At 40.8% G+C, this 11,855-nt stretch overlaps 1 protein-coding gene across 2 annotated transcripts in view; it reads left to right on the plus strand.

The window, feature by feature from the left end:
- plcg1 (phospholipase C, gamma 1) overlaps positions 1-11,501 on the plus strand; it is a 37,502-nt gene extending 26,001 nt beyond the window's left edge. Inside the window, exons 20-33 of one of the 2 annotated variants that reach the window (XM_058642763.1) lie at positions 169-349; positions 440-517; positions 608-711; positions 849-942; positions 1,287-1,359; positions 2,820-2,983; positions 3,688-3,784; positions 3,884-4,108; positions 4,190-4,338; positions 5,409-5,523; positions 8,007-8,168; positions 9,027-9,115; positions 10,107-10,384; positions 10,490-11,501. In XM_058642763.1, the coding sequence (XP_058498746.1) occupies positions 169-349; positions 440-517; positions 608-711; positions 849-942; positions 1,287-1,359; positions 2,820-2,983; positions 3,688-3,784; positions 3,884-4,108; positions 4,190-4,338; positions 5,409-5,523; positions 8,007-8,168; positions 9,027-9,115; positions 10,107-10,384; positions 10,490-10,532 (1,852 nt within the window). In that variant the 3' untranslated portion in view covers positions 10,533-11,501. The remainder of the gene's footprint in view (positions 1-168; positions 350-439; positions 518-607; positions 712-848; positions 943-1,286; positions 1,360-2,819; positions 2,984-3,687; positions 3,785-3,883; positions 4,109-4,189; positions 4,339-5,408; positions 5,524-8,006; positions 8,169-9,026; positions 9,116-10,106; positions 10,385-10,489) is intronic. The other variant, XM_058642764.1, reaches the window with a different exon arrangement.
- The last annotated feature ends 354 nt before the right edge of the window (positions 11,502-11,855 follow it).

Here is an 11,855-nt window from a genome sequence, read left to right on the forward strand (position 1 = left end):
TCTCTGTTCTGGAAATGAGACTCTACAAACAACTATTTCCATAGTGATTCTGTCTTGTTTAGAATTTTGCAGAGAAATGAAAATCTTGATTTTTCTGATTAACAAATATTCAGAAAGGAGTTAATATAATGATGTGTGTGTGTGTGTGTGTGTGTGGTGTCTCCACAGAGCTGAGGGAAAGATAAAGCATTGCCGTGTGCAGCAGGAAGGTCAGACTGTGGTGCTGGGCACCTCAGAGTTCGACAGCTTAGTTGATCTCATCAGCTACTATGAGAAACACCCTCTGTACCGCAAGATGAAGCTGCGTTACCCCATCAACGAGGACACACTGGAGAAGATAGGCACTGCTGTGAGTACACTTGTGCAACCTTGGCACATTTTATAGACATTAATACACAGGAAGTAACAGAGTCCTGCAATTCTGTGGTGAAACCAACAGGAGCCAGACTACGGGTCACTGTACGAGGGCAGGAATCCAGGCTTTTACGTGGAGGCGAACCAAATGCCAACATTTAAGGTAGGTCATGTTTTTAAGAACTGCCCCTTTGGACGTGTGTATCATGGAGACGGTGTTGACGCGTTAAAACCCTCTGTTTTGTCTCGTCAGTGCACAGTGAAAGCCATGTACGAGTACAAGGCTCAGAGAGACGACGAGCTCTCGTTCACCAAAAGTGCCATCATCTCTAATGTCGACAAACAGGAAGGAGGATGGTGAGCGATCGATATGATTAAATAATCCATTTAGATCACAAATGTGGACTACGACTACGACTCCTGTCACTGGTTTTGTCATTGAGGTTAGTTAAAAATCCATTTTTATATGTATCTTACATTTCTGTTCCTCTCAGGTGGAAGGGAGACTGTGGAGGGAAGAAGCAGCTGTGGTTTCCTGCCAATTATGTGGAGGAGATCAGTCCTTCAGCTGCAGAGCCTGACAGAACTGTGAGAATCAAACCCAAACACACACACGCACACGCACACGCACACACACACACACACACACACACACACACACACACACACACACACACACACACTCACACTCACTCATTCTCATGCAGCATTCCTACACAAGACACTCATGGATATTATGCCTGACCCTAAAACTAAGTCTTAACCCTCTAAAAGCCTTTTAAAGGTTGTGAGGACCAGACAAAATGTCCTCACAAAGACACACACAGACACACACCTGTGCTCCGTTCAGGCCGCAAGAGATTCATACGTACTGTGGATTATAACTTCAGAGACGGATGCAGCGTCTTGTCTAATCCTCCTCCTCTGTCCAGCAGGAGATCACAGAGAACAGCCCTCTTGGAGATCTGCTGAGAGGAAGTATGGATGTGTCTTCCTGTCAGCTTGGTGAGTGACCTCTCCATGTCCTGTTTGACTCGGCGCTGCTGAGTCGGCAGTCACCTCCCTGTTTCTGGACATCAAATGCTTACACATCATCTCTTAACTCTTGTTTTTCTTTACGGTCTTTTTCGTCCATTAACAGCCTCATTCATTATTAATCTATGTCCATACAGTTTGATCGTGACTGCTGCGTTCCCTCACAACTCTCTAACTGGTATTTTATTGACATCACCCAGTCCAGTCAATACACCGCCCATTAGTGTTGGCACATGCTGTCAGTGATTGTTGTCAGGCCGGTGCTCATCAGCTCATGAGTCCTCTTTCTGTCTGTGCGCGACTCTCATGCTCCATCTAGTGGTCTGTGAGAGAATCCATTGTTTGAATATGTAGAAAGTGAGAAAGCTGAGGTTTAGAAAAGCTTTACATACGACGTACCAGGTTGTTTGTGTATAATATATTAGCATTTCATCACCAGAGCTGCGTCTATTTATTAGCCGTTCAAGTGAAAACGTATCTGTAGTTTTTATGATAGTGGATTAACTATTTAAGTTGATGTTTTCAAATTGGCTAATATTTGCAGTTGCGAGTTTCTTTACATTTTGAGTTTTTTTTCCCTTCTGTTTTCTGATGTTTTATTGACCAAACATTTAAACCACTTAATCGAGGCCAAATACTAAAACAGCAGCATACTAGAGCTGAGACAATTACTCGATTAATCAATTATTAATCGATGACCAAATGAACTGTCCACTATTTTGATCATCGATTAATCGGTTTGAAGCTTTTTTCATGATTAAAATAGCTTCTTAAATGTGAATAGTTTCTTTGCTACATAAAACAAAGGAATCATTGAAAACTGAAGCATTTTGGTTTGCATCATTTCCAGGTTTGACAAACACAGATCAACATTTTTCAGCATTTGCTGACATTTTATGGATCAAACGATTAATCGTGAAAATAATCAACAGATTAATCGATTATGAAAATAATCGTTAGCTGCAGCTCTACAGCATACCTTTGTCTCCTAAAGTACGATTATCAATATGTCACTACTTCATGACTCATTACAGTGATTGTTACAGAAATGAGGGTAAAGAGAACAGAAGTTAATTTGGTTTTTCAAAGGGCATTTTGTATTTATAATTTAAATAATACAAGTATTGTTATTCAATTGTTTTGCACTGTTGACTATGGCGGAATCTCTTATCATAATAAGATGATAATTCTTATCATGGCCCGTGTTTTACAGCATATTAAATCATATTGAGTCACCCTGTGATTCCCATCCCTGCTACTGGACCAAGAGTGGAAATGACACATTGTTTAATTGTCTTTTTCTTTCATATTTTCCATTCATTCAATTGGTTGACTCTGGGGTAAACTGAGGGGTCTTTGGTGGATGTTTGTGCTCTCTGAATGCTGAATTATTTTATTGCTTTTCTAATCCGAATTCTAATTCTTTGCAGTTGTGCGCACTGAAGGAAAAGGCAGCAGACCGCATGTCTTCTCCCTGGTGCCCACCATGTCCATGAGGACGGGCCCGGTGCTGGACGTCGCCGCCAGCAGCCACGAGGAGCTCAAGGAATGGGTGGCCAAGATCCGCGATGTCGCCATGACGTCCGAGGCCAAGGTGAACTAACACTGTACAAAATGACAGAAATGAGAATTGAGTTGTGAGTTCATGTCAGTTTATTTAACTTCTCACTGGAACGTGGCGATATTCAAAGGAACGGTACTATATTATCACGATATTTAAAGTCATGATGTGATATCATCACGATATTTAAAGTCAGGATATGATATTATCACGATATTTAAAGTTGCAATACGATAACACAATATTTAAAGTCACGATAGGATATTATCACAATATTTATAACCAGCCATTTCAACAATACACTGCGCTAACCATGTGGCACACTCACATGACGGTGATGGACATCACTCTTTACAAAATGTTGCCTGTGTGAAGCGAAGCATTTATGCCATATTTAGGGGTTTCAGATGCTATTGGGTTTTACTTTTTCCATTATTCAATCAATCAATCAATCAGTCAATGTTTATTTATGCTGCACTTTACAAAACCTATAAGCTAATCAAAGTGCTTCATATCAAAATGCACAAGGAAAAACTTGCAATAAAATAGAATAGAAAAAAATACAATAAAATAATCTATAATGAAGAGCAGAGGGAAAATTTTACTGTGCTACTGAATATTAAATATGTTTTAAGTTTACTTATAAAAATTTCCAGGGTATTAATGCATCAAATCGGGCAATATTTTGTCGTTCCATCACTAGTTGTAGCTGAATTATAAGTTGTTTCTCTGCACAGCTGGAAGAGGGGAAGATGATGGAGAGGAGGAAGAAGATTGCACTGGAATTATCCGATCTGGTCATCTACTGTAGGCCTGTGCCTTTTGATGAAGACAGTAAGTGAATTACACTCACTCTCAGTAGAGGTGGATAAACACAGCAGCACCAGTGCAGGTCAGCTCAGCTCTGTCTCTTCTCCCCTGTCGCCCTGTCAGAAATTGGCACAGAGCGAGCCTGTTTCCGGGACATGTCCTCATTCCCCGAGACCAAGGCGGAGAAGTACGTCAACAAGATTAAGGGAAAGAAGTTCCTGCAGTACAATCGACTCCAGCTGTCCAGGATTTACCCCAGAAGCCAGAGATTGGACTCCTCCAACTATGACCCACTGCCCATGTGGCTGTGCGGGTCACAGCTGGTAGCACTCAACTTCCAGACAGCAGGTACTGAATCTTTGTTCTTTTTCAGAGCAGATCAGCAGCATCGTTTGATGAAAATGCTTTTTGACTCTCTCTCAACTGCAGACAAACCCATGCAGATGAACCAGGCTCTGTTCATGTTGAATGGAAGGAGTGGCTACGTCCTTCAGCCACCCATCATGAGGGACGAGAACTTTGACCCGTTTGACAGACAAACGTTACGAGGCCTTGAAGAAGTCACTCTAGTGATCGAGGTATGAGAAGGAGTGACTGCATGTAGAGGAATGTCCCCAGAATTCTCCATTTGTCTCTTTTTTTCTTTTTTCTTTTTTAAAATCTATACTTTATAATTTTACATTTACAGTATTTGCATTCATTTATAACAATATTACAGTGTTTATACTCTAAAAAGAAAGAACAATAATAATAATGATGATTATACATTAAAAGAATACTTCACCGATTTGCATTTAGCTTTGTATTAGTAGTATTTTTTAAAAATGGTGCTTCCCAACCTCAGTTTCCCCTGAGTCGAGAAATATCTTCATTCTTTTCTTTGTTACGTGCAATGAAGTATTCCTTTTTAGGGAATATAAAAACAACCAAAATAGAAATAAAACCAAAATACACCTGGCATTAAAATTTATTTTCAGGTGTAGTACAGGTGTAAATACACGAGGACGGAAACATTTTCTGATCTGACCGGAGACGCATTGAACAGAATCGTAAATGCAAAAAACTCTCTGGTGCTATGTGAGCGGGAAAACGACCACAGTGAACCAAAGTGTTGTACAGAATAATAAATAAAACACAGAATAAATAAAAGGCATAATAGCGCACAAGAGGTGATAACATGCATCTAAAACAACTAAAATAAATTAAAAGACATAATAAAACGTGGGCTAAAAACCAGAATAAAAACAGATTACATAAAATAAGTAAAACCAAAAACAGAATCAAATGGAAACATCAACAACTTAAATAGTGTCAAAAGCTAATGAAAAGGGGTGCGTTTTCAGAATAGATTTAAAAACAGGCAGGGAAGAGGTCTGTCTGATGTGCAGCGGCAGTGACCGTGAGCTGATATCAATCAGATGTTGATGTGGACACTGGAGGCGCATGTTAATACCAGGTGTAAACGGGGCCCAAGCCAAAAACAATGGAGAGTGTGACTTAGGTCTTTTTTGGACTTCCTAAGGATATTCTTTTTATCCCTGATGTCCATAGAGATTGAATCTCCACCAAATAACTTAGAGATCATAGAGTAAAAATACTCTCCTCACTAAAATCTGTATCATTAACCTGTGTTATTTGTCCTCTGAAGGTTTTGGGCGCACGGCACTTGCCCAAACACGGACGCGGCATCGTGTGTCCCCTGATCGAGATCGAGGTGTGCGGAGCCGAGTACGACAGCGCCAAACAAAAGACTGACTCAGAAGGTGAGAGGAGCAGTTCTATGTTTCCATAGAGGTTTCTGTGCCAGTAAAGAATTAGAAATGTTTACTGTTTACTGGATTCAGTGTCCTCCAGTGTCATTTCCTATCGAGTCGTAGAAAAACAGGAAGTGGTACAAACAACACAGCCATGTGCGGGGGAAACAAAAAGGGAAAACACTGCTGTGGTGCGTGGGTGGAGTTCCAGTCCAGCACTTCCACGTTCACGGTTCTGGTTTGTCTTTGTAACAGACATTACGGTTCTTAGTTTTCCTCTGAGAAACTCAAAATCTTTATTTATCTTATTTGCTTGATTTTTGGCAGAGGTGTAACATGCAGGTGTAACACAGAGTTTTATCACGTCAGTGATTTGAAGAGTTACTGGGGTATTTAATCCATAACTGAATCAGTGGTAAATAAGAGTATTGCAACGCAGCAACAGGTTTTTTGTCCTTTTTTATTAAAATCTAAACCTTTATCCATGTCCAGATCGACACATACCTACATCCCCAGAAGTTTTCTTCCAAATCTGTCCTTTTCTTTTTGAGTTTTGCTCCTTAAACATTTCAGGCAGAGATAAGTAAACTATGTAGCCCTTTAATCTTTTAAACACAAGATATTTTTCTATTGTGCACACGTATGAGATACTTTACTTTAAATTCACACTAGTCTCTTTAGATCTTCACAGCTACCATAACTGGGCTAATCAAGACATTCTTGCTGCTGTAGCTCTGAGATGTTGACTCGTCATAAGCCGGAATCCACTCAGTGTTCATTTTAAAAAATAAAAGTGGAATCATTCAAGGGCTCAAATAGCAATAGCAAAAAAAACAAACACACACAATGTAAACATTCTGGACATGGCTGCAAACCTGTAGGAATGATATAAAAACAAATGTGTAAATAAATAAATGCAGGTATGCATACATACATGTACACATGTTTGTTTTTTAACCCTAAAAACTTCCATTAGATCACATATGTCAGAGTCAAGGCCCGCGGGCCGGATCCGGCCCGCGGATGACTTATCTCTGGCCCGCGGAATGATATTTAATTACTATTAAAACCGGCCCGCAGTATTATGTGCCCGCAGCACCATAATACTACAAATCCCAAGATGCACTGCGAGTGCATTGCCGCGTACCGAGTGCCCGCAAGCGAGCGCGATCCCGCGTCTTCTCTTCATGAGCAGCAGCACAGTTACAGTGGAGGACTAAACATCGCCATCAATTTTCATCTACCTCTCCCCCAAAATGGCAAAAAGAAAGGTAGACGCTGAACACAGGGGGTTTCAAGACAGGTGGGAGGCAGAATACATGTTTACCGAAGTAAAAGGAAAGCGTGTGTGTCTTGTGTGTGGAGACAGCGTGTCTGTTATGAAAGAATATAACTTAAGAAGGCACTATGAAACAACGAAACAGAAAGACACAAACAAGAATATGAACACAGAACAAAGGCTACAGAAGGTAGAAGAGTTAAAAAGAAATCTTTGAGCTTTGAAGGAAAATTACATTTTGCTGTTTACCTGTTAAAAAAAAAGAAGAAAAAACGTTTTCAATTTGTTACTGAAAGAGCCTTGAGAAAATATTGCAACTGATTTTATTTATGTTTTGCTTAATTTAATGATTAATGTTAAGTGCAATATAGGCTGTGTTATTGGTTCAATATGTGCAATAATTGCGAGTTTTAATAAACATTGAACCAGCTCGGCCCTCCACTTGTACCATTTTTTTTATTTTGGCCCCCTGTGTATTTGACTTTGACATGACTTCATTAGATTATATATTAATACAGTATATATATAATTAGATAGAAAAACAGTGGAGTTGTGAAAACAAACTGGCCTTTAAACAGTTAAAATTTCAAAATTATTATTCATATTAGATATGTATATTTCAGGCTGAAGTAGCTTTAAAAGATTGAATCGTTTAAAGTGGGAAAAAAATATTAATATGTAATGTTTTACAGCAGTTTCTGGGAAGGTGACGTTTTCTGCCGCTAGGAACAAATTAGTAAGTTTCTTGCGTAGCTTAGCCATTTGAGGCTAATTTAAAAAACTGAGATGACAGATTTAAAGTTTACCGAAAATAATATCCTCTGGTAAATTTGAGCTATATTCATTCAACAATTAAAAACAGAATGGCAGGAAAAATTTACTCTTAAGGGTTAATAATTGAAACAAGTTGTTTGCAGACAAAATAAAACGTTTGAGAACATTATTATTTTTGACGTTTGGGAAACACCGATTGGCATTTTTCAATCTTTTCTTTTCTTTTCTGACATTTTATGGACCAAAAAAATGAATCAAGAAAATAAAGGTCAGATTAATTGATGATGAAAGTGCTCGTACCATACATACCTGCATACACACCTACACACATGGTGATTTAAATAATTATAATGTGTTAGGGCACTTTCCAGGATTTTCGTGTCTTCGTTTCTCTCTCGATTGGCGGTTACATGTTTTTTGTTTTGTTTTTCTTCTGCAGCTGATAACGGTCTGAACCCGACGTGGCCTCCAAAGCCGTTCCGTTTCACCGTGTGCAACTCCGCCTTTGCCTTCCTGCGCTTTGTGGTGTACGAGATCGACATGTTCAACGACCAAAACTTCTTGGCCCAGGCCACGTTCCCCATTCATGGTCTGAAGACAGGTAATGCAGCAACAGCTGTCACCAATTTCCTGAATCGGTCTGATTCAATTCCAATTTAATCCGTTACAATAGCTCTCTTATTTGGTTTTGAAACCATTTTTACAGAATTAATGCTTTTAATTATACAAAGATTCCTCACCACTGGCACATGGAGAATATTTGTGTTTGCATTAACAACAGAATCCAAAGCGGTTACATTAATGTACTTTTTATTTAACATGACCAGCACACTGGTCATGTGACATTCAAGTGCTACATTTAGCACCAAGGTAGAAAGCATCTTCAATGCCTGTAAATGACCTGTATTTAACAAAATACATGTAACTAAATAAATCTGAACAGCTGTCCAGTCTGAAAATATAAATAAATGACATATTAACCAGCACATACATTTACGGTACGTAATACACCCTGGAATTCCATTTTTTTCCCAGCAGCTGTGACTATTTCACATGGAAAACTGTAAGAAATCTGCTTTTAGATTATTGAAAGAACAATTTTGAAAATACATTCAAATTCTGGACATTAACAAAGTGCAAAGCTGCAAGTTCACACACACCACACGTGACATTTCTCACACGGAGAAGTGATCAAATTTACCGCACATGAATGAGTCTGAAGATAGGTTTCCGCTTCAAGCGCTCGTTCCACAAACGTCTTCTTCACGCTGCCAAACCTCGTCGTTTAGTCTCACGAGATTAATGAGAGTAAAGGCTTCACGCCGCAGTCAAAGCTTTGTATCAAATGATCGATTATGGATTCTATGAATCCATTATCAGATTATTAAATGGAAGATGGATTATTAGCCCTACAGTCGACTGAAGATGTTCTTGTAAAAGTTTTCTGTTTCCTCTCCAGGTTACCGCTCAGTGCCTCTGAAGAACAGCTACAATGAGGATCTGGAGTTGGCTTCTCTGTTGGTCCAGATGGACGTCATCAGAGGCAGGGTGAGCCGTGGTTTGACAAGTCCGACCTCAATGAATGAATAAATGAATTAATTAATGAAGGCTTCTTTTCAAACATGTAAACATAATACACCAAAAACAACAACAACAAAAGTCAGAAAAGGAGTAGAAGGAATCATAAGATTATTGAATCCTGTCCCGACTCTACAACTTGTGCTGTTTCCATTTGATTCTGTTTGTGTCGGAACACACACACACACACACACACAGACACAGACACAGACAGACAGACAGACAGAAGTTCCTGCAATTTATCGATGGATGTGAACGTTAAGAATAGTTTTTAATGTTTCTGATGTAAGACTTGTGTCACATGATGAGCGATGAGTGATAGATTAGTAGCTTTTAAACGACAAAAGAGAGACAGAGTGGACTGTGGATGTTGCCCTTTTCCACTATGGTCCAGCCTCGCCTCGCCACGGTTTAGGTTGCATCTCCACTACAAAGAAAGTACCTACTTAACATGGGTGGAGTCATCATTGCATGAAATTTTGTTTTACACACACACGAGTGACTTGTAAAGCAGTTGTTTTCAGTGTAACTGAATCATTAGAATCAGTTCATTAAAAAAGATTTGGTCAGTACTTCCCCCCCCCCCCCCCCCCAATGACTGGAGCACAGGGTTTGTGATGCCGCTTGTGCTCGTGATCAGATGCTGATCAGCAGTGCTGTCAATAAACACACCGGAAACGCTACTTAACCGCGGCATGGCGAGTCGAGGCGAGTCGAGCTGGTGGAAAAGCGTCATAAGACATTCCAAGCCTGTAATATCAAAGTAAGAGGCTTTGGTCACTGTCGGGGTCGACCTTTGTTAAACTACTTGAATTAAAGACATGGAACTTTGGAACAATGTTGTGAAAATAAGTTGGTAAAGATGTGTGTGAACTTTAGCTCCACCTGCTGTTATAACATTCACTGACTCTCAGAATGAGCTTCACATCATTTTCATCTCTGCTCGTCCTCGTTGTCTCAGGAGGAGAACGGAGAAACCACCCTGAGTCCCTATCTCGCCGCCGGGGCCGCTACGGTGACGGCAGCGGCGCAGGCCGGGGGACGCGAGCGCCTCGGGGATCTGAGCTTGGTGTCCTCGCCGTCCTCCTCCAGCTTGTCCACTCTCCCTCAGTCTCCGGCTCAGGCTCTGGCCTTCAGAGGGATGGACGCCTCCTTCGAGTCTCGCTATCAGTCTCCTCTGGACGACTTCAGGGTCTCCCAGGAGACGCTGCTGGACCACATGGACCCTCAGAACAGTCGGTGAGTTCCAGTTCCTGACTGTGCTGTTTTTGTTTATTATCATTTAAATGGGAGAAGCTTCTCGACACGCCCCCTCCACCCCCCCTGTCTTTGTCTTTACCTCAGGATGTTGCAGAGGACCAGAGTGGGCGGAGAGAACCGCGTCTAAGTCCAAGCCAATCAGCCCTCTGCCCCCCCCCCCTCCCCAACCTTACCCCTCTTCACCCAGCCGCCTCTCCTCGTACCGATGATGTCACTCGCTGCTGTGAACACTGTTTCCATGGAAACGCCCGCCACCGCTTTTGGCCTACATTTCAGGCAGCTCTCCCTCCCTCCCTTCACTCTCCCGACCACCCCGCCGCTCACTCAGCGCTCGCCCGAGGAGAGGAGAGGCTGTGGGGGGGTCTCTGACTGCTGCGGACAGGAAGTGTTGGAGTGGTCATATAAAGCAGGCGGTCAGGTGTGAACAACAGCAGCAGCTCAGTCAGGAGGTGAAGAGGAGAGAAGAAGAGAGGGAGAGAGAGAGAGAGAGAGAGCTTTTAAAAAAAGGTCTCGGTTTGAAACTGTTTCCAGTTCCATTTCCTGTTGCTCTCCTCGATTCAGCATCCTCTGAACATTTATATATTTATTCCTGCTCCGCTGTTGGCCAGAGAAAAGCAGCAGCAGCAGCAGAAGCAGCTCAAAGAGTTCCTGTATCCATGTTTTTAATTATTCTAATTATTTAAACCTTTAAAACATTCATAATGTGACTTCTTTTTTATGTATATGTGTCAAACATGAGGGCTCTCTATGGCTGTTTTCAACATCTCTCTCCCCCTCTCTCTCTCTCTCTCTCTCTCTCCCTCCTCTTTGCTCCCTGATCCTTTATTTAAATCTTTATTTTTTATTTTTTGTTTTCATTGAAATGGCATCAGGAGGAAGTGGTGACCCTGGTTTTGTAAGCGGAGCGAGAGAAGGACGTGGTTCATGTTTTATGAGTTTTTATCTCTTGTCATTTCTAATCAACATTCCCATCGTTCCATGTTCAGTGTGACGCGTTCATACGTTCGTCTCCTTCACGGTTTTACTGCGTCGCAGAGCAGAGCAGCACCAGGACTAAAAATGAGACTAGAGCTGAAACAACGGCTTGATGATTAATCGATTAATCATCGATTACTAAATGAAGTTTTGAAGCTTTTTCTCACTTTTAAAACAAGATTCCTGATTGTTTTCAGCGTCTTAGATGTGAATATGTTCTGGTTTCTTTGCTCCACATAACAAAGAAATCTTTAAAAACTCAATTATTTTTGGTTTGTGGACAAAAACAAAGACATCTGAGAACTTTGTTTATCGTTTTCTGATATTTTATGGACATAATCGCTAGTTGCAGCTCTAAATTTGACCCTAGAACAAGGTTGCGTTCAGAGAATTGGATCATTCTAAACATGATGTTCAAATACTGGAATAACAAAGTTCTATGCGCTCATTTCAACATTCTCATTTGTGATGCTGT

The sequence above is a fragment of the Solea solea genome, chromosome 11, assembly GCF_958295425.1.
Source record: "Solea solea chromosome 11, fSolSol10.1, whole genome shotgun sequence".
NCBI classification, from domain to species: domain Eukaryota; kingdom Metazoa; phylum Chordata; class Actinopteri; order Pleuronectiformes; family Soleidae; genus Solea; species Solea solea.